Source organism: Vanellus vanellus (assembly GCF_965231255.1).
Source record: "Vanellus vanellus genome assembly, chromosome: 22".
In the NCBI taxonomy this organism is placed as follows: Eukaryota; Metazoa; Chordata; class Aves; order Charadriiformes; family Charadriidae; genus Vanellus; species Vanellus vanellus.
This window is the reverse complement of record NC_138927.1, coordinates 7,421,095-7,444,677: the sequence shown is the minus strand read 5'-3', so window position 1 is coordinate 7,444,677 and position 23,583 is coordinate 7,421,095. Positions and strand designations below refer to the sequence as shown.

Genomic DNA, 23,583 nt, shown 5'->3' with positions numbered 1-23,583 from the left:
CAAGTTTAAACTCTTGGAATCCTGCCATTCCCATTGCAGTGTTTTTAAACGTAGACAAAAGATTTACTAGTTTTAGCAATGCACAACCACTTTCAATTTTTACAACAAATCAAGAACTAAGTTAACTTACCCTTCCTGATATTCCACTTCAAGAAAATATAACCTCCACCACAGCAGATTCTGTGCAATAGCACTGTATATACTGGGCTGACCCTCAATTATCACTTGGCATGTTTTACTAGGGAACATTTGAATACAACATACACCGAGAGAAGTAATAACTATGGTGGAAACAAAGAACTAGAGAAACTAATGTGTGTCTCAGGTAGGAAACAGCTGCTCACGAACCTCCACGCCTCCTCCCATCTGTGATGGACAGACATTACTACAGAGGTTAACATCTTTCATGTTTCCCTGGGAACCAGGGTCACTCGGGAGCACTGGCTTCCATAAAACCACAAGTTATTTTTTTTTTTTTAAGAGTAATGAAAAACATCAGTGCAAAGCCATACGACTGTCTAAAGCCAGCAATCAGACTTTAAAAGTAACTTTCAATGACCAAATAAAGCAAAATTAATTGAGCCTTCTCTAATGCTTCAGGGTTCTGAATAAACAACAACAGACTTTGATAGGACAGGTATCTGGTCTCCACTGTGTATTTAAAACACGAGAAGCATGCACCAGTGATGGGTTGGTATATCAATGAATTAAAAAGACTCGTGCTTTTAGACAGTCACCGCCATCAAGCACACGACACTTGGCTCAACTTGAGCAGAAAACATGAAAGCAGTGCTACAGCATCCTATAATCTCTCAGTATTTCAATTAAGGTCTATTATAAGTGTCTCCTGTTTCTTGATCTTTTCAAACAAATACATCACCTGCTCCAGAGTTTAAATGCCTACAGAAATACACACTTCCACAAAATTAGCACCAATGTCCCCAGCTCAGCTAACCAGCTGTGCTGCACAAGGGGAACAATCAGTTTTTCTTTTCACCTGGGAAGAAACAGGGGTGAAGGTCTCCCAGTGGGGACATTTCGGGGAAAGAGAGACTGCAGGAAGACAGTGAACCTACTTCATGGAGGGTAGGTGTCGTAGCACCACATCGACAGCATGAACAGGGTTAGTGCTGATAGGTTTGTCTAGCTCCAGAGGCTCAGGCAAGGTTCTTCCTGTCAAAACTTCATGCAGCAAGTGCCAGCTCACCCGAGAAACAAACTTTATTGACACTTTGAAGGGACGATCTTTTCCACCTTCTCCCGGTAATGTCACATCCAAATCCACCTGGGTGGGGGAGGAAAAAAAAAATAAAATTAAAAAGCTGCTGTTTAATCTCAAGTCTGGCAGCCTTGAGTTTCCACTCCTTCCCATAACTGGGCCAGAGACTGAAAACCTCAGATATTTAGGACACAGCACATTTGATAAAAGTACATTATCAAATGCACAAAATAAACAGAAATGGGTCCTCACCAAGCAGAAGAGGATCATGTAACTTTGCCATCTTGAATCAGAAAACTTTTCATTCCAGAGAAACTGTGGTTTATTTTTTTAATAGTACTTCATCATAACATAATGTATTACAGTCTGTAAAACCAAGTATTTAATCGATTTTGCTGTAGAAAGAGGCTACTAAATTCTAGGGGAGGTTCTGAATGCAACCATTACGTGCATATTTACATACATTGGAATTTGCAGAAAACACATTAGAAGAACTCAATTTCAATACAGATAATAAGATACTTCCACTTTTTCTGAATGCAGCAATATTAAAAGTTGGGCTTGTTTCTTTTTCTTTCCTAAGAAGCTGTTACAAGTATTTTTTTTCCAGTTGTCTTACCCCAGTAGTGGCCACAGGAAGCGGATTGGCTGTATAGAGGCTTCTTTTCCCATCATAAACCGGTCTACGGTCCCCAAATATTGTCACTTTAAAATGCTGCACCATTGAGTCCACCACCTCCCTAGAAAAATTAATAATTACATTGCAGATGTTTTCAGAGAAGTATCAGACTGGAACTGGCTCCCACACACCCTGTGTTTTGCTGAAGCAGTTTCAACAAACATATTACTCAAGTGAGTTATAGAACACCCACTGATACTCCGAAAAGGTGCTTCAACTAAAATAACAGATAAACACTAAAGAATAAAATCATGATCAACGCAAATGCTCAAATACCGGAAAATAATGTTACTGAAATAATTTCAGAAAGTCCTAGAAACGACTGAGGACTTTGTATAACCTTTATTATAGAAAACAAGGACACACTTAGCTTGGAAGAAACCCACAAGCTAGCATTATGAAAAACTAGTACAAACGCACACCTGAAAGCTGTGCCAGTTCGTGGAAGCAGTAGTTAATTACACTGTCTACCCAGAAATGTTCAGCTGCTCTTCAATTAACAGAGAGATTTGAATTCTGCTACATTGTATATAAAAATGAGGTACCCTAACAAAAGTCTTAGCTTTAAGGCCTTAATAATCTGAGATTTTTAAAACAAAATCAAGTAAAATCCTGATCAAATTCGTACACAATGACAGAGTCTCCTAACTTGCTTTATTATGAGTTGATGGCAATAAGGAAAATAGTAACCTGATACGAGCACTGAAATTACACTTGAAAAGTTTTCATCTCATATAAAAAAAGGCTTCTTGATACAAGCAGTAGATATATCAGGTCCAAAGAGACTTTTGCAATACCTCTAACTGAAATGTGCCTTCAGGATTTGAATTCTTTGGGGATCCTGTGTTTCAGTGGCACAACTACTGTATCTTACTCGATACAACATAACTCCCTTATTCTACAGAAATTAAATGCTTTTCTTAAGCATATGCAAACAGGCATTCTTGCAAAGCAGAAACTTACCAGGAGAGCATTTCCCGACCAGGCAATATTAACCCCAAGTGCTGCAGGAAGACGATAAACACTGACTTCCCCTTCAAGCAAAAGTAGCAGCAGCACTTTCACCTTTCAGTACTGTGAAATTCTCCATTTCATAGTTCTTTATCTTACTAAACTCTCAGAATCCAAATTCTTTCACTGGCTAAAAGCACACGAATATACTTCAGCAACTTCTAAATAATCTACTTTGTACTCAATCACGCTCCTGCCCGAGTGCACCCTACCTGACCCTCCCTGCCCCACGCTCTGCACAGGAATAAGTGGGCAAAAGAAACTACTTCCACAAGTGCCAGCTTGTCGTCACATAACCTGTGCCAAAAGCAGAGGGGGGAAAGCTCATGAAGAAGAGTAGGAGCAGGAGGGAGGAAGCAAGAGGCTCTGAAAAGACGCTTGCCAGAGCAGCACGCTCCGTGGCAGCACTGGGGCTCGTCTCCCACCCAGCCCGCTGCACCTTCTGCTTCCCAGGAAACACCGCAGCCAGAGCAGCGGTAAAGACATCGCTATAAAGGAAAGTGAAAAGGAAAGAGCAGACACTAGATTTTAAAGCCTCCTACAGCTAAAAGCTAATAAAGGTGCAGGTGAATTAAAAAAAACCAAAACAGCATCTATTCAGGACCTAAACCCCCTATTTATTCCAAAGACACGCACGCAGACAGGGTGTCAGTCAGAAACTATTTCAGAATAGCTGAATCTATGTAAATCTTAGCAAAAATTGCCACAGCACGCAAGAGAAAGGGAAAAAAATATTTCTAAGGAAAGTTCTTCCAAGCAGGTATTTCAGTCTACCGATTTCAATTTAGACTAACGAAAGCCATTCTTCTCTGCGCAATCCACAGCACACTAGCCAGTTATTTATTCAGCAGATATTACGTCCTTTTATTGGCTCATTTATACAAGCACTTGCAGTTTTTAACTAAGATCTGCCACATTTTCACACACATGAAAGTTGGTACAGTAGTAGTATTTTTAAATGACCAAATTCACAGTTCCCTACTTAGGAAAAAAAACAACAATACGCATGCAAGCTTCACCCTCAGCTTTCAGATTTTAAACTACAGTTATTAGGATTCATAATTTACATACTGTATTTGCCACCAAATTTGAAAACAAATTTAGTCTTTCATTTGAAAATATTTGACTATTAAAGCAAATCGTTAGGTTTGCTGCCTGCGTTCAATCAGTTTACCTTGACAAAAGCCAGAGAGCTGCTTCAGCAGCGGGTGACACGGCTAAGGAAAAGCGAGAGAGTCCGCACCAGTGGAATAGAAAGTTGATGAGCTTCTGGACAAAGTTACACGTGCATCTGAATTACACCTACACTACAACAACTGAACTTATGAATGAGAAACCTCAAAAAGCACTTAAAACTAACTGCCGTCTATAAATAGCACTTCTGGGAAACAACTAACCCTCACACAACCTAACAAGAGTCAAGAGCAACGGGTGCATACTCAATCTGAGACTTGCAAAAGGTATGAGAAGTTGTCTCAGCTGCAAACACGCTCTTTAGGAAATGATTATTATTTAGGTAAGCAAAACCACTAATCATTTCACACAGCGTTACTTTACAAACTCAAACCGAATGCTTTTGCCTCTCCACACGAGCTGAAAACTTCAGAAGACACAGCATATGTCTAAGGCATTACCAACTAAACCAAGCTGTGACAAACTGCAATTTTGGTCTCGGAAGCAGGCTTGAAATTACCCTACAAACAGGACCATGAAAGGGATTTTTTTTCTTTTAAATTTTATATAAAATTTAGTTGCTATTTTGAAACAACTTACTTCAAATTCCCTATTTTCAAACATCTCCAGTTTTGCCCCACTGTTATGGCAACAACTAACTACACAGAGAATCACAGACTGCAATTGCCGAAGCGACCAGAGTTCTTACAGCTTTGTCTCCCTCACTCTATTTTGATCCAGTATTTCCATACAATAGAGAAAAAAAGAGTTTTTAGTCAACAGATTTTAAGTGAAATAGCATTTTTCTTCATGACAAGATCACACTAGAAAAGCATCAGAGATACAAAACAGCAAGTCAGTTTAGAGTTTATATTCTCTTTATATCCCTATGAGCATAACAGCAAGATTATATTAAATATTAATTCACACGGGACTATTATATCCCAATTTAGCAATTAGTTTCCTTTTAGCTAATACTTAACGTGGATATTTATATAGCCTTCATAACTGCACTATGTAACTAGCAGCAGAAAAAATCACCAGTCAGAATCAGGTCCTAGCAATACCTTATTGATAAAATGCAAAAAAACAGAGTTGCAGATGAAAGAAGAAAAAATTGCTCTTCAGCTACCCTGAACTTTAACTGATGAAACAGATTTCACAAGAGACTAACATGTAACTCTTCCTAAAAAAAATTAAAAATATTCAATGTAGAAAAGAAATAAAGGAAATATGAAATGTTGTAATCTTTAAAAAGCAAGAATGATTACAGCTCTAATGTCAGGTTTTCAATTAACTACGCTTTCTGGGGAGGCCTCTCTGGCTCTCAAAGTTCATGAGGTTTAGGACAAAATACACGAAGACCATACATAACAAGCTGCACTAGCAATCTGTTAAGGCTGAAGAATCCAGCACCCAGCATGTACAGCTTGCCGGATCGCCAAATGAACAGGGATACAGAATGTGAAAATATTCTTTCCATTTAACCAGCAACCTAGAAACAAAGTAGCCTAGGAAGGGATTTATCTGGCCCTAATACATAGCAGACATGAAAATAAGGCGAGATAAAATGCTCTATACAAAATGCCAAACCAGCAGGGAAAGGACACAGGTGGAGCTCAAACCAAGCCTGACCATTTCAAATATACAAAGCTGATTGCACGAAATCACCTATTAACAAGGGGAAAACTAGTTTGTTTGCAGTGCTTTCGTAGCACTACTCCTAATGGAAGCTCTCCAGCTGAAGGCTGTCTCCTCCTGCACCTACAGCCACGGCTTTTAGTCACCAGCTTCTGATCACACTACCCCAGTGAATTAAGTTGGGGAACCTTTCAGATTAACCCATGCTGCAACAGACCTCAGTATCCACTGAGGATAAACACACCCATAGGAGCAGATTCCTCGTAACTCAAATGATTCAACAGCCAGTATGGCAACCAGAAAAGGTAACTGCCTACAGCTATACCATATTTATGCTGCCCTGAAGAACAGGGGTTGCTGCCAAACAGCTCACAAAGTACTGTGACCTTTAAGGGCTGACCCACTTCACAGCACCTGGTCACAACCGAAGCGAAGAGAACGTGGAAAAGGCTCTGCACCCGTCTCACAGATGTTTGTGAGAACTTGCACACGGGTCTCTGTAGCATAATGCTCAGGCTTTAAGCTACATAGAGACTATATTTACTTCAGTAGGTTCCTCCACTGCTTGTAAATTATGCTGATATTGGAATTTTTAAGACAACTTTCACCTTCTTACCTGTTCACTCTCCGAGGACACTTATCTGGTTTGATATCCACCTCATAGAGGTAGACATCAATCTTTGGGATTTCAACTTGGAAGCAGTTGGCCAGCAGTTTAATGGGTTTGCCCATGGTGCCATAGCCAGGACGTCTGGGCACCATGAGTAGGGGCTGTGCCCCGACGGGTCCTGTGAAAGAAACAAAGATCACCAATTAGAAGATAAGCACAACAGACAGGCTGCATTGCAAAGGTACTAGTTGCTTACATTTCGGCAGTTTAAAAATCCACGCGGGTCCTTGCATTTGCAGGTACAGTACTTGTCTCCCATTGAGACTCAGTAACGTACTCCCTTTTTCAGTCTCAGGCACGTCCCTGAGCCCACTGCCAGGACGAGCAGGCACCAGAGCCGCACACTGGGAGACGGGAAAATGAGCTGCATCAAACAGCACGCAGCATGCCAACCCGCTCGGCTCCAAACACACACCTGCCCATTTTTCCTCCATGAGCCTCCAACCACACCTAGACTGTCTTCGTACTGATGAGTTTCAGCTTCTGTGATTAGCATGAATAAAATCAGGAGATTTCTGAAACAAACAAAAAAGTGTGCTTTTCCTTGTAACGCTGTACTATTGTGGAAAGTCTGTCTGCCATTAAAACACTAAAAGTTTTGCAAGTCTTTTCTGAATGCCCTAGTAATAACAAAGTTGCCGCAGAATACAAAACCATGAAAGCAGTCCAGGACTGATGTATATTGTTTGCAATAAACTCTTAATTTCATTGCCATGATTAGCTTAGCCTTGGAAGACAGATTATTCTTGAACTTTGCTGGCTTAAAATGGATGAAGAGTAAAACCATTACCTCCCGCCTAACTGCACCGATAAAGCCGATAGACCAGAAGAGGAAAGACTCAGATTAAGACACAGGATTGTAAAACTCTCAATTACATTAGAGAATACCCATGGCTGCTCGGAGAAACCATCAGAGTCTGCAATAAGAGATGGGTATTTTGAAAGCCAGTTAAAAACACCTGTCTAGTAATATACGTTACGTTCTCATGTGGTTATCCATTTAATTTACTTTGCATCATTTAGATGAGAATCCTCAGCTCAAGACCTGGGTTACTCATGCCTTACAAAACCAAAAACAGTAGTAAACATAACCCACTTTCAAGAATTTCTACTGGTATTTCCACTTAAAAATACCTCTTTCCAGTCAAGAAGCAACAACAAAACCAATATGCTTTGTAGCCCGGGTTTTAAAAAATTACTCATCATACAAATGTCATGATTTACAGAGCATTTGATTAAGTTAGTTAAAAGTTCTCCCCTCTACTCCTACTCAGTGACGCAGATAGCAATTCCAGCCCACTCATTTTCATAGAAGAGGTAAAATGTCAAGTGCTGGTAAAAGTGTCTTATTTGCCTTTTGATTAATCTTCACCATTCCTGGAAAAAAAATCACATTATCTTGAAGAAAACCATGTACTGAGACTAGGTGAACATCAAAGCTAAATTCCACTGTAACATTTGTCTGGCTCTACCCAGAAACCTACCAAAAATTCTGAGTGGGCTTGGCTTCCAGCCACCAGATAAAACAAAAACATAAACCAAGACGCATCATTTAAAACACCCTCACAGACTATGCTTATGCAAACCTTGTTCCAAGCATCTGTTCTCTTCAACTTTTTCTTCATTTTAATATGGTCACACGAGTAAAAGCAGCTCTACAATTTACTCCAGATATATTTTCAGAATGTAAGCACACGCAAAAGTTACTACTAAACACCTGAGCGACGTAAATGACTCAATAGATTTTAATATTATGAAGACATACATGTCATAGTTCATATTTAGTTCATATCTGTAGGAAATGCTAACAAAACTGCTAAAATAAGGATAACATTAAAAAGCTTGCTATGGCCTGCTCCGCCCTGTCCCTCCCGCCCCATTTGTTAAAATCATGTAAAACATAAAACCGGCTGCTAAAATCCACAAGAACAGCCAGCGTGAAGACTATCTCCACGAAGGTTAGGTGAAGGAGTTGAAGCGCATGGATGAGGGAAATACGGCACGGCTGAAATCTTTGTCACCCTCTCCTCTGGAAGTCGCCCTAAGCTGAAGTTTTTAAGTGAGCACTCAACTGCTGGCGAAGAAACAAACCCCCTCACGGGAACACCATCCCCTTAGGCGGCCCTCGCTCAGATTAACGGAATCCTGATGCCGCAACCAGTACAAGAAACTCCCGGCTCTTAGACAAAGGTTTTCCTTTGCCTCACCCACTTCTTCAGCCGTACCACACACGGCTCCTCAGGAAAGAGCTCACCCTGGGAGAAATGACAATGCAGATTCTGGCAAAGAGGAATTAAGTGACCAATAAGTGAATAAGAAGTGCAGGTCCTATACACTATTCAGGAATAATTTTTAAGAATTCAGCTGATTTTGCTATTGTTTTGTGCGATAAACATGCTCCCTTGGCCAAATTAACTTAAAAACATGAGTATGTTGTAACTCAATTCTGCTAACACTGTCCAAGCCCACCAGCACCCACTCGGAATATCCTGCTTTCAAAATACACCAAGTTGCCAGATTGCATGTTGTGAAAGTCTGTGTCACCGGCTTCAAACCTGTGACTCAAAACCCAATAAAACATAAATAACAAGCGACGCTCTCCGAGGACAGCTACTGCTCCGTATCATATCAGTGACTCACTCAGCCTCATGCCTAAGTCCTGTGTCAACCTCATGGAAATAAACACACACACCAAAAGTACTAAAAGTAGTATTGTTCTAGACAGCACAGAATGACTGTGAGCGCCAGGCCGATTCCTTCATGTTATTTAACCATTGCAAAAACAAAGTGATAGTTTTAAAAACCCTCGCAGAAGCCTTCCTGCAGCACAGCCTGGCCCCGGCTCTGTCTCCCAGTGCCCCCAGAAGAGCGGCTCTGCACTGCCCAGTCACCCACAGGAGAACTTCTAGAGGAGAAACTTGCGTTTATGAAACTACTGCTGCTCTGCCATTAGGGCATCAGGTATGTACATATGCCTAGTATGCTCTTCCAAAGCCAAGATAAAACATAAACCGAGTCTGTTTAGCACGCCAGAACAGTCCCAATTCATGACACCAGTTAAGGGAAGTCCCAACGTTGCCAGTCAACTGATTTATAGCACAAAGCAATGAATACACAGATAGGAACTAAAACTGAGACTTCAGACAAGATTCTTGGAAGGCTTTTATACAGCAAGGGAATATGTTTCAAGAAGACACAGGATCTGCCACTAAATGACTTGAACCTCCAGAATGTATGGTTACTCATTAGAAAACATACAGGAAAAATATGCAGAGGAAATATGTAACTAACCATTTAAATCAGTAATAACAGAAGCTAGGGAAAAAAGTACTCTCTTCAGGACCTAAAGGTATATCTGTTTATAAATTACTATTCACAACCTTGCTGAAGTCATTACTTATGAACATCCTTCAGCAATGTGGGAAGACTTTTTTCTCCCCGGTGAACGCTCAGTAGACAAGTAGGAGCAAAACCCCCTCGCAACATACCTGCAAAACAGTCTAACACTGAGCCAGCAAAGTTCCACCTACTCCATTCACCACCAGCGCCCACGGGCGTGCTGCGCCCAGCTGCGCACCAGGACCTTGCTTTGCTCCCTACCACCTGTGCCACCATCAGAAGCGGGTATCTCGCATCCCGCTGCAGCTCACAGGGGATTTACACCGGTATTTCCCATATGGGACGTTCCTGTTCCAGCCCAGAGTGCACGGGAACGCGAGCTGGTTATCTGCGCTCGGCTGAGGAACCAGCAACCTACGTCCCAGAGCCACATACCTCGCTGACGAGAGACGGCCGATATTTTGAAGAGCTTTGCTGATATTTAATCCAGTATTTCAACAAAACCCAAAAGGGGATGGAAAAGGAATTGTCACTTTTAGAGGGCCTAATGAGGAAACTCGTATTTCAAAACTTTAAAAAAAAAAGCTAAAATTGATAAGTGTATTGTTTATGAAATACATCCTGAAGAATAAACTCATACCAATACTACTTTTTCAAAGAGTCAAAGTTTGGAGTAACATTAAGAATAGGTGGACAAGGAAATTAATTTCAAGCCGCCATCAGAACCAATCACCACACAACTTGCAAACAGGCGCAATTTGCAGTTGTCATTATTCAGATCCACAATTTGAAAATTCCCGTTAAAGTCAGATCATATTCCAGACCAACATGGAAGCCCCTCTAATGGTTTAAATGAGCTCTGAATCAGAATCTTTTCTTCTGTGGAATTATGGATGTTATAATAAAGATTAAACACAACAAAACCTGGCTGTAATTTCTATGGCAATACAGCCAGCAGTATAGAACACATCTGGCACGCATCCAAAACACAGGCTCGAATCTACCTAGCAACCAAACGAAGCCCTAATCGGAATAAAGCCTGAGCAGAAAAAGCAGAAGCACAGAAACCTGCAAGTACTTTCAACAAACCATTTTATGGAAAACTGAAGCTTTTGGCATGCAAGACAGTTTTACAGCATGAAGCAAAATACTGATTTCTAGCAAGATGCTAATAGGAAATACAGATTTCCTTACGTGATCCTTTTCTTACAGAAAGAAACATCAGTACCAAAAGCCTCCTGCAAAAAATTATCCTCTTTCCTACTGTGGACTTCAGCACTATAAAACCAAAAAATATTAACAGATGATCACTCAGTAGTTTTATTTTTGTTTATAAAACAGTTCTAAATCTCTCATTGAATGGGTGACTGAACAGCCTTAAAAACATGATAGAGGACTTAACGGGGAAAATATTATTTGAGCCCTGGCTCAGTAACACAAGGCAGATTTGTCTAACAGATCCTATCTCAGGCTGGAGCCTGCGCAGGGGAGCGAGCTCTCCATGGAGCGGGGAGAGGATGGAGGAGGGGGGTGTGCAATATTCCCTTTCAGAGGGCCCCCGGCCTCTGCTTGGACTCAGAGGCCCAGCCTGTGGAGCTCAAAGAAAATCCTATCACTGCTGAAAAATAAGTTAATTCTAGATTAAAAAAATAGATAGGGAAGATTATATTTAAATGTTGGTTTCAATAATCGAGCTCCTTACTTATGCCAGAAATCATGAATCGCCTTATTTCTGTAGCTGCAGCCTCACTGGGTGGCATTACATTATTTATGAGTAACGCAATCCACGTTTTCTAAACATTCCTACTCTTAATTTAGGCTTTTTTTTCTTAAGGTTTCAGATAGTAAGTCATGTTAGAACTCATCAAGAGCCAAGATTTTGATGCCATGCTCAGTGACAGCCAACTGCACAAGTAAATACTAGTGTGCTAACTTGTTCTATCCTAACGAAGTTACCAAACATACGAAGTGTTTTGGAAGCATTTACAAGATAATAAATGCTTCTGAACCATTACAAAAATCTAATCATAACAAACTTTAAGCTCAAAACAGGAGCTTGCGTGCACATAGTAAAGTTACTACCTAACTGCTCTAGGAGAGGAGAACACGAGAACCCACACTAACGCAGCAACAGCCTTCCCTTGGAGGTACTGCCCAGGCCGGGGTCGGGAAGGTAAACTGACACAATCCGGACTGCTGTGTGTAGATATACCACATTGTGCCACCAAAAGAAACCTTTCCCAACATGTACTTGCATTTACACTAAAAAACCCACTTTATAAGGAAATACACAATTCTTAATGCACACATTTTTATTTTCTTGGTTTCATATGTACTGTTTTGAAAACAACACAATTCCCCCTCCTTACTCACTAACTTTGAATTGCTGTTATGGAGAGAGTGAAACGTGCTGGCCACCTACCTGCTATCGAGGTTTCAAATTTAAGATGCAAGCAGTTCCCCTTTTTCCAATTTACTGTCTGAAAAATATCTAAGAGCAGAACAGTAAGATCTGAGACACACGGTCATATTACTCAATTTAGAACCACCCTACCAGAAAGCCCCTCACAGAATAAAATACAGTTTTGACAGTTACTAACAAAAGTTTTTTAAACATAATACTAAAATGTAGCATCCTAACAAATTTTACATGTGAACAAAATTGAAAGAAGCAATAAATTCTTAATGAATGTCACCATTTTCAGAAAACTGCCCTAGAGCATAAAGAAATGAGAAACTATGACTACAGAACATTAAGAACAAAACTGACTTGTATCTAACTACAACCTTTTCCTTAATTAAAAGGTAAATGCTTTGTATGACAGTTTGGTTATACAGTCTAGTCTAACGAGAGAGAAAAATTACTGCAGTTATCAAAGTATCTCCTATCACTTGGCAAGTCCCCCTGCTTGCTGCTACTTCTCACTCCAAATTTAATACAAGTCTTGGGACTGCATCAGCTGCATTTTCAGACCATCCAGCAAGACTGCAAAGCACCGAGTGCAGGCTGACTCAGTTCTCTGCTGGAGGAATTGGCTGGAGCTAGATACAGCAGGAGACTGCGGTTCAATTATTGTTTAAATGCATACCAGATGTGTCAAAAGGCACATAAGCCAGATATTCCTGTCATTTCTTTAAATTTCTACTGGAACTTAGCTCAAGAAGTATCCCGACACCTTTACCATTAAGGAAGCAAAGCTGTGAGGATGAAAGAATTTGTAAAGTTCATATTGCGAGTCAAACAGCTTCCACTGCAACTCTGGAGAGAACTGCCACTGTAACTCCATCACACATGTTCTGGAATAGAGCAACTTTTGAAAGCACTTATGATTCATTCCCCTTCCCTCCTCAACCCCACCCACAAAAACGCAACTTTTAATGGTCCTCCCAAATCACTGCTCTTCACACAGAAGAGAGAAGCAAATTCTCAGAATCTTATCTGCCCAAAGTTTGTATAGAAAAGCGAAGAGAAGATTGAAGATGTATGTAAAGCTTCACTAAAAACATACCATACTAGAGTCAAGAAACTCCAATTCGACACTTAACACAAAAAGCTGTGAAGTCAGAAGGAACAATTTATGACATACACATGAAGACACACACAGCACTCTGATTTGACTCAATTATACCACAGAGCATCCTCAGTTCCTTGGCAGCACTGTTTTAATATACCTGCCCTTCGGGAGTTTACTTAACACTCTCCTGGTGCGATGCACGACACTGAATTCCATCTTTTACCAAGAGATGCTTTTACTGCTTCACCTTTTTACAGTGAGCATTTTATTGCTATTCCTCAGTTTACTCGATTTTGCCGTAACCTGCACCCTGAACAGCCAGCTTCACATCCTCCTTCTGCTTTAAACTATGTTCACATCATTTGGACCAGATTTCACAGGCCAAGCACTCTTCACCTAAAACGTCCCAGCACGGACTTCCGTCCTTTACCCCAGGTACACTCACAATCCTGTCTTTGTTTCCCCACTTTATGGTGGAGACTCTGCTTATTCTATCCCATATTTTCCCTTCACACACAGAAAAGGAAGCAATGTCCTCCTCCTTTTATGACAGAACTTTAACCTTGACTTGCTGCACCAAGGATGCTTTGTGTCCTCCCGTACCAGTACTGGTGTCTGACAGCCAGAAGGTTCCCTGAAACATGGAACATCAACATCACACTAAACGCTCCACTAATTACCCAGCGGACATGGAAGAAAACGTTTATTTATCATGGAACAAACAGAGTTGTACCAGGTTATAATTTTTTATAAGTTTAACACACACAGTTTATGATCATATAATCTTAATTCCATCAGATTGCTACAATCCAGCTGCTTCCTAAAACAGCTGCAATGCCATCATGTACCTCATTAAGCAAGGCCATAGCTCAGATGGCAAGTTTTTCTGGCCAAATCCATCATTATCTTAAATCCCCATATAAGTTACAAAGGTATCTACACAAGAAGAGACGAAAACGCATGTTTTACACTGACACCTTCAGCCTCACATTTCCACTAGCTGTGGCACCTCCTGAAGGGACAGAAATGGAATTCCAAGTGGCTTTTGACATCCCCTTTGCCATCCAGTTACATCCCGAACTGCCAACTGCACACTGCCCAAATCTCAACTCTCCTTCCACTTTTCTGTCAGACTTGAAATTAAATTACTTCGATAAACTGAAGCCGAAGTTCCTTCTCCAACTCTTAAACTACACTTTAAGCGCACCGTTTATAAACACTAGGCATGTGCTTCCCCCGGGAGAGGATGAAACGACCGAAGGCTGCTGTGCAGCAGTATTCCCGAAGGCACGTGCAATTACCCTTAAAATTCTAGCGCCCAGCGACAGCCGCACAAGGGGCGAAGGGCTCACATTTGCCCGGTGGAAGATGCTGAAGGGAGCGGGTACCGGTAACCGCCCGCGCCGCCGGTGAGGGTTCATTTCCCGAAGCAGCATCTCGGAGACATCACCACAGCTACAAGATTATGCAAGCCGGCCTACGGCCGCTGCCTGGGAAACACTCGTTATGAAATACAAAAAATTAATTCTCTACCATCTATGCCACAGGAAACCGGGCAGCAGGGCAGGACGCGGCGCCCAGCTTTCCCCGGTACCGGAACCGTACCGCAAGGGTTTCCCCGGCCCGGCCGGCCGGGCAGAACTTCTCCCACCCGCTTCACCCACGAGGCGAACCCGCACGGCTTCCCCGCCGCTCCCCTCAGCGCCGGCCGCTCCGCCGGGGGCTGAACCGGGTGAAGCCCTACTACGGCCGAGCGGTGGGGGCGCGGGGAAGGGCCGGCGCCCGCTCCCCCCACCCGGCAGCAGGGCCCGGCCCCGCCGGGCCGCCCCGCCACCGCCTCCCGCGCTTACCTGCGCTGCCGATTTCCATTCATGGAGCTGGGCGCAGCCGCTCGGGGCTGCGGGCTCCGCCGCTCGGCCGGGCCCGGCGGCCGGCTCGGGGCTGCGCTGCGCTGGGCGGCGGCCCACCCCGCTCCGCTCCCCCGCAGGCCGCGGCCCGGCGCGTCGCCTCGGCCGCCCGCAGCTCCCGGCCCAGCCCGGCCCGGCCCCTCAGGCAGCGGCGGCGCGCGGCGACGGGAGCCCCTCCGGGCGGAAGTTGCGTGGCCGCCCGCAGCCCCAGCTCGCGCTGTGCTCTGGCCCCGCCGCAAGCGCGCCCCAACCGCCGGAAGTCCCGCCCCCGCACGCCGGGCGGCACGCTCTTTCCGGAGGCGGTGCTTCCGGGCGGGCGCGCGCGCCTGGGGCGGGGAAGGGAGGCGGGACCGGAAGTGGCCGGCGCGGTCGCTCGGCAACGGGGCGGGAATGGCGGCGGGGGGCATCTGAAGGCCGGGCCGGCGAGCGGGGCGAGCCCGTCCGTCAGTGACGGCTCCCGCGGAGCGTGTCCGTGCGGGAAGAACGGGGCTGGCCGTGCCCCAGCCCCGCGGCCGGGCACCGGACCCGCACCCGCCGTCTCCACCGGAGGGGCCGAATGTGGACGCCCGCGGGGGTCACGCCTGGAAGCGCAGGGCTGGGGTTCCCCGTTACCTCAAAGGGGAGGATTTTCAGCTGCTCCCCAGCCCGTAACGGCCGCGGTCTGGATCCCTCCCAGGCTGCCAAAAGTGCGGCTGCAGTCGCATACAACGGCTCGTAGGACTCGGAGCCCAGGCCCAAATCAATCACCTTTCTGCTTTTTCAATCCTCACCAAATCTACCAGAAGAAAACACACCTCGGCCCCGGTCATGCTTGAGACCGTAGTGCTCTGCAAGTATTTATGTCTCTATTTATAGGAAGCAGCGACTCACTGGACAGGAGCTCTGGCAGCTGCGGGCACGTTCCGCAGGCGCTGCCAGGAATGCGGACTGCACACGCAGACTTGTTCCTCTGCACTGAAAAATCTGGTACTATGCACCTGGTGTATGACTGGAGGGGACCCTGCGAAACGGCACTGGGAGAACGGGGGAGAGCACTGCAGACTGGGCCGACAGGAAGGCAAGGCACAAAGTGAGGCAACTGTAGGGAAAGCTAAAATATTAAACGCTGCTGCAGATAATGAGGGTGCCCGTGTGAATGTGCAGCCTTCCTCCTGCGTGGTTTAAAACAGCCCTCTCGGGGAGGAAGATGTAAAGACATCTGACAAGCGTACACTCAACTGACTAAAAAACCTGATAAATGCACACTATGCTTCAATATTCCCATAACAACTGAAGGATTGACATCAGGCTGGTGTTTGTTTTTCCAATTTGCAGAGGAGCTATGAGACTCTAGGTACCTATGGTTCATAAGAAGAATAAAGACTATGATTCACTAGACAGCATAAATTCAGAGCATGTTTCTGCCCTTTTCTCAGATTTTGGCAGTGCTTTTAACAATGTTTACTGCCACTTTGTTAATAGATTTGGTGCACAAATTGTCACCAAACAAGCAGAGGGTGAAATGACCAAAGGAGCCATGTGCACATGGGGAAGCAATACAGATGTACCAGGCTCAGCACTGGGTCAGGCAGTGGCACCTTTATTTTCTATTCCCCCAAAAGATCTTTTTTTTTTTTTTTTTTTTGTAAAAACAGTATATTGAGCCTTGTCCAAGCAGGTTTGAGTCTGTTAGTTGTTACGAAGAAATGATGTCACCTTTCCTGGTGGCGAGAGGGGCACTTCCCCAGCCAAACAGCTGGGGAGGTACTGAAGAACTGGAACTTTGGGCCAGCAGAAGAGATTCTTAATCCAGATTTCAGAATCATTATTAAGAATAACCATCCTGGAGACTGCCAGCTAAATTAGTCTTAAAGTGTAAATTTAGTTATGAGGCAAGCTACTCAGCAAGGATTCTAAAACCGTGCAAATTAAAAGTAAACTACCAGAATATTTCCTTTAACTGAAATCCTGAGGGAAGGGGAAACGTGATCACCGAGATCAAGCAGATATGGCGGAGGGAAACATCTCTGCAAGATGCGCACACTTTAGAGGCATGCAAGCACTTCTGTCTCTGCAGCTTCGGACACTGTAACCAGAACCGAGGGCCAGGGCTCAAATGCCAATCTAACATTTGAAACCCACGAGCCCAACCTGTTTTCCAGGATTTCAGACTCAGCTGCACAAGGCCCAATTTTCTATTATACCTCTGTCCCAGAAACAGCCCCCTTGAAACTGCAAAATATTCCTGTTATATAGTAGAATTTAAAGAAAATGTGATATAACATTAAAACCAGCAGGAGGATGTGTGCAGAATCTGTACAGGTGCTCAGTTGAGCACAACACATTCTCCGTGCTACAGTTCAAGTAAATTAGCTAGCAAGTACGTGCATGCCATTAGCAAGTATTTCCTTAAAATTGCTCAGCATTATTTAAAACCCCACAGTTACAGTTCAACTGCTAAATAATTCATTGTCTAAAGGTGTGTCAATACACGTTTGCAAGGTAAAGCACAAGCAGACCCAAAGAATTCAGAGGATGGCAAACAAGGTCCAGTGCTGGGCCCTGAGACACAACCATAAGCTGTAGGATGTTTGCAAGGAATTCCAAAGCTGGGAAACGTAAAACATGACACTGTACAGAAGCCCAGAGGATCAAGTTTAACCCCAACCCAAAAGAAGTCCAAAATCTGTCCTTAAAGCACCTTGGCACCAATGGCCTTCTATAGCCCCTGAAGCACAGGAGGTAGCTGGAGAAGCAGCATAGTTTGATGTACACTTCTGACATCTAATAACCCAAGGAGCTCAAATGAAGTCAATTCTCAGATAGATGACACTGTAATAAAAAGTGGAATTGGCTACCATATTCCAAGAAGTTTTAAGCATGGATTTGTTCACTTAAGCGTTTCATTAAATTGAAATCTGGAAAGCGAGGGGGTTTGGATCCTTCACAGTATCTGATGCGATTCAGCTCCAGTCAGTGTTTCACCATTTGTCCCCAAGCCCTTCTCGAGTGAGCGTCCAGGACTGCGCACGTACGTTCCCCACGCAATCTGACTCAGGAGTGTCACCCCAACATATTCACATTGCTTTTATTTAGGTCTTCTGCCAACAGTTACAGGGTAACAGACACTTGGGACTGCAAAGTCAAAGTTGCAAGCAAAATTCAGGACCAAGGCAAAAAAAAAAAAAAAAATCCACAAAGGCAATCAAGTCAAATCAAATATAAATACAATGTTCTGGAGCTCTTTCATCATACCATTTTCTTTAATAAAGAGGTGGTTATGATCTTACAGTATTTTCTTTTGGCCTAATCCAAGGATTTTGTTACTCTTTACCAGTCTTAATTCCACGCATAAAAAAAAAAATGATATTCAACCTTTAAAATATAAGCCATATTTTCTTAATAAAATAAGTTTTGTGCTGCTGCTTGTTTAGTAAGTACTGTACATCAACTGTTCACGTCTATTTAACAAATGGACCATACAGAGTTCAAGCTAAAGCAAAAAAAAACCAAACAAAACCCCACAAGAAAAATAACAACCTAAACAGAGTGTCTTGTAAACACCCTATGTACAGTTCAACACTTGCTCTTATAAAGGAGGTACGAAAGGGGCTAGAAATTGAACACAAAAGCACTGGAGTCCCGTAAATTTTCTTTCACAACTATTGAAGTGCAAATCACTCAGGCAAGATATGAATTTCACTTGTTTATTGCTCTCCTGCTGTCAGGCTTTCCTTCCTGAAAGAATCACATTCTTTTATTTCACACTAATTTTCCAAGAAGAAAACCTTCCGCGAGGCAACGTTGAATGCTTGGGCTTTTTGACACTAGACATCAGGTCGTGCGCTTGCGAGTACCAGAACACCCCGGCCACCCCTGGAAGCTCTGGGGAGAGGGCCGCTCTGCCCCCTCGCCCCCCATTATGTTCAGATATGAGACAAGAGAAACAAACAGCATTCAACAACTGACAGGTAAATGGAAGTTACTCCTCTTCCCACAAAACTGCATGCACCTGGCGATGTTTCCAGTTGCAGAAGGAACACGTGCGCACGGAGAAGGCAGAGACTCGGGAGCCATTCGGGATGTCCGTGTGGGGTCTGCAGCTAACTACAAGTCCTGATATGTATCGGGGTAAACACCTATCCGCTATGGGTAGCAAAATGCACAGCACCTCAACATGCAGTTATTTGTTTGCATCTCAGACAAGAAAAGGGTAGAAATGCTGAATGCTGGAGCCGCGTAGAAGGTACAGTGCATAGTCCATTATAGAAAACATGCGGGTAACTCAAACCCCTTCTAAATTTCTTCAAAATGGAAATAGGGCTTAAAGGGCACAGCAGCTACTGAGTTTGGCTTTATTTGTTCAAAACCGTGAAAACCCAAAGCAGAGGGTGAAATAAGGGCAGAACACGATCTGCAAGTCAACAGCTGAGAGTTTCAGAAGCTGTGAAGCTTTTGTGTAGTTAAAATTGCTGTTAAAAGTAGGTGCTACATCAGCAAGTCTTCATTCATAGTTTTCTATGAACAGCCACCTTACAAATGAGTGCAAATCTTAAAGGTCCATTTTACATTTCAAGTCTCAAGGTTAAAAAAAATTGTTACAGAGCAACAAGCTGTTTCTGTAAATGCCCACACTATCTCTTTTCAAATGGTTAAAAATGGCACGCGCTATGCCACAGCTACTAAAAGACATTTCAGAATTCTAGACCCAACTAAAACACTAAAATAAAAACTAGGAACTAAAATATCTTCGCCCCTCGCTGCAGAACAGCGGCCAGGTGCTTTCCGTTGTAATGCTGGTGAACAAACTGATTTGCAGAGAGAACCTTGACCCTAACCCCGATTTTATTCTTAGCGAGGGGCTTTCTAACACAAGGTGAGCAGGTGCAGCCCCTCTGAGATCGTTTTGCTTTCAATGAACACAAGCCAGAGTTCTGAGGATGAGATGGAGAGGTGCTGAATTTGTGTCACTATGCAGGCACTTGTGTATAGGAATGTAGGCTTCTCATGTTGACACTTAGTGTTGATGCATTCCCTACTCTCTAAAAGCCTTCCTAAGAGTTCACTACCCTACTGACCATGAATAGCTCCTGGTCTCCTCCCTGTCACCTTGCAGATATACAGCAGTGGAGGTTGACACAAGGTGCAAAGGAGAATATGAACCAAATACTGTAGTCTTGAGGAAAAATAGGACTGTGCTAAACGTAGGATCTTCACAAAACGTGACATCAGTGGGCTCAGCACTTAGTTTGCATAGCATATCGATGTCTTCATTTTTCACAAACACATTGCCCAAAAAGAAAACAGGTAGAGTGAATTCCCGGTGTCAGGACAGATCAATGGGCCAACATGACCCTTCATGGTTTTCATGAAGGCAAGGCAAGTTTAAACATCAGAAAGTACAAAACAAAAAAGTGTGCTTCTATCCACGCGTACTGACAAGGGGCAGTGCTCGTGGTGGATCTGCCTTGGAAACGCGTTGACGTTTGGCAGTAAAACGATAACAGAGCTCTTCCCTTTAAGAGCTTGGTAGGAGTGCGTGCATCATTTTTTCTCTTGAAGGAAGCGCTGTGCACACTTTCATTTAAAAAAATCCCAGATAATCTGCCCACATGATATTGGTAATGAGTTGCTACTACTGCCCCACTGTGCGTAACGGTCACTGTGCAGCAAAATGAGTCTGAAAAGCAGTCACTATGTTACTGTTGGGAAAAAGGCTTTTTCCTGTTACAAACACAAATCAGTAGGAGTTTCCCCCATGACAATAACAAGGATTTCATCATTCTGTCTACGGAACAAATCTGGTGTGCTTTCAGAATAAAAAACCCTGTGCATGAGATCAGTGATATCATGACACAAAGAGCAGCAAAACCTAGCAGCAGAGAGGGTGACAGTTTGGAGGTGCTGGAGTTGGGGTTCGCGGTACTTCAGAAAGCAGCCGACCCGGGCAGACACGGGCTGAATGCACACGGGAGACGGGCGCTGAGGAGTACCCGGCGCTGCACGGACTGCAGTTGGTAACACTCATCGGACAGGAAACGTTAGAAATCTCTGGCGTGAGCGCACAGCCTCAGGAAGTGCGGTGATGTAAACTCTGAGCATGTTAATGACTTGTGTATTTTGGCAACAGACTCAGTATCGTATAAAAATAATGTTTAGTAAAAAAATCACGGTGTCCATCATAAAAATTCAGAAAAAAAAAAAAAGAAAAAAATTGATAGCAATTTCTGTCCTCATGGGATGAAGATGCCCCCATTTGTCAGAAACAGTTTTAAATAACAAGTAGTACATTGGAAACAAAAATGGGTCAGCAGCTATTAAACGTGTCCTATATGAAAGTGCACATCTTTCAATGGAGTTCAACCACCATGAGGTCGTGATCTAACACAAACTGCAACTTAGGACCATAGAAATTAACTCCTTCCGATGGAAATATGGACCACCATCAAGACAAGATTACTATTTTCCTTACAAGATTAAAAACATTGAAATTTTGCAGCATCATAGTAAGGCACTCACCCATGGAAAAGTCTGTGACTGTTGCTTCAAATGGCAGCAGCTAACTAGCTTTTAACACAAGGAAGACAGTTTTCAGTTCTGAGCTAAGTGCTACGGTGCCTTACATTATATGGGGGGAATTATTTGGGGGCGGGGAACTGTTAGTGTTAGAATTCTCCTATAAACTAGTTGTTTTTCCCCTTAACCCGTTAAAGCATCTCGTATTCTAAAATATTAGTTTTATAAATCTAGTCTTCTGTTTTAAGGCTCTAAAAATCCCCTCCCCCCAACCCCCACAAAAAATACCTACCAGCGCCTGGTGGGCAACGGAGGACCAAATCCGCCATTTCACAGTCAGGAGTCTATAGTATTGCATCTTAAAAATGAAAACCTGCTTCCGCCTCCTGGGAGTTTTATCCCTTCCTTGAATGCCTTCATGTGTTTGGTCAGGTCAAAATTTTGCAAAGCCAGAAAAAATTAAAAAAAATAATCATCAGTCTCTTCCAATCCTACAAAGGTGTTGGATCTTTCTGTCCCGTGGTGCTGGTCTCCCGCCTCGAATCGACGCTGCCTGCCCTGCAGTGATTTCTCATTGGAAAAAAACCAAGGTGTCCCAATGCTTCCTTTTTTGTATGGCTCCTACAAATCTGAAAGCTTTCTTGAGTGAGGTAACAAAAGTTAGGCTTTCAAGCAAAGTACATGGTACGTAAAGTGTCCTGATGAACCTGCACAGCCTTTGCCAAGGCCTGGGGGTCTCTGCCGTTGCTCTGTCCAGATATATGGCTGCCCTCGCCACTGAAAATCAAGGAAATCACTGCATAATTATTTCATATTTCTCCCTCAGGAACACTGAGAAACCCCCTTGGAGATCAGGGTCCATGAACGCTGGCAGCACAGGAAGATATCTCACCACAGCGTACAGGGATGCTGCACGTGCTGGTGACCGTGCCTGGCATGGTAGAGACTCCGGCACCTCGAGGTGGCTGGTAATGCTCAAACACCCCAGGGATGCTCCTCCAGGCCCGGGATGAGCTCAGGATGGGATTTAACCCTCCTTTACCCCCAGTTCCCCCTCGGTTGGGACCTAAGAGTATGCAGCTACGCATGGGTCTCCCCCCAAGAAAGGGTCTGCTGCAGCGCTGCTCTGACACAGGCACTTTCAAAAACCAAGGGAGGGTGCTCGTGTCCCCTGCCCATCCCTGGGGTCTGCCCTCCCGGGGCTGCAGGCAGAGCCCCCTCACCTGTCGTGCTCCTTGTCCACGAGATGGTATCGCGCTCGGAACGCCACCAGTCGGGCGTAGTACGCCGGGGCTGGGATGGAGACTGAGCGGGTGCAGCGCACATAGGTATGGCACAGCTGGTATGTGAGGATCTGCAGCTCATCCGCGGTGAACCGGTTGTCATCCCAGAGCACGTAGTAATGGGATGGCCGGCTCGTACCCTGGGAGGAAGAGGGGGCAGTGTGAGAAGTGCTGCCTGCACCCAGATGCAGGCAGCTACCTGGCATCCTCATCACTCCCTCCCTGATCAAAACGACCCAGCAGACAGCCGGGGCAGGAGAGATGCCTGTGCTTCCCTAATTTGAGAACCCCACAAGTGCACAGGCGCTGAGGCAGGAAAGCCCTTAGCACTGACGTGCAAACCAGCATTAATGCAGCTGCCCCGTGCCCAGGCACTGCCAGTGCTTCTGCACTGCCACCCCAGCTCCTGACACCGCACAGCCCACTGCATCACGGCTCCCCACCGAACCGGCCCAGCTCCCTGCTGCCCTTGCAGGAGGAGAGGAAGCCAGAAAGCCTCCCTTGCGGAAGCAGCTGTAGATTAAATGAGTGCAATTTTTTCAGTATGGTTTCTGACTCATCTTGGCTGCCTGAAGAAAGGCAGCTGCAAAGCAAGCCGCCCGCTCCAGGGACGGCTGGCCCCAGCTCTCCCGCCCACAGCCAGACAACAGG

General features: G+C 44.2%; 1 protein-coding gene across 4 annotated transcripts in view; it reads right to left on the bottom strand.

The window, feature by feature from the left end:
- Positions 1 to 23,583, bottom strand: part of LOC309680637 (protein argonaute-1) — a 61,287-nt gene that overhangs the window by 16,535 nt on the left and 21,169 nt on the right. For 2 of the 4 annotated variants that reach the window (XM_082494300.1, XM_082494301.1), the window contains exons 1-3: positions 6,340 to 6,484; positions 1,839 to 1,959; positions 1,077 to 1,285 (exon numbers count right to left, since the gene is read on the bottom strand). The exons of 1 other annotated variant lie outside the window; for it this stretch is intronic. In XM_082494300.1, the coding sequence (XP_082350426.1) occupies positions 1,077 to 1,285; positions 1,839 to 1,959; positions 6,340 to 6,455 (446 nt within the window). In that variant the 5' untranslated portion in view covers positions 6,456 to 6,484. Of the gene's footprint in view, positions 1 to 1,076; positions 1,286 to 1,838; positions 1,960 to 6,339; positions 6,485 to 18,205; positions 20,402 to 21,941; positions 22,427 to 22,872; positions 23,073 to 23,583 lie in introns of those variants that run through there. One more of the 4 variants, XM_082494303.1, reaches the window with a different exon arrangement.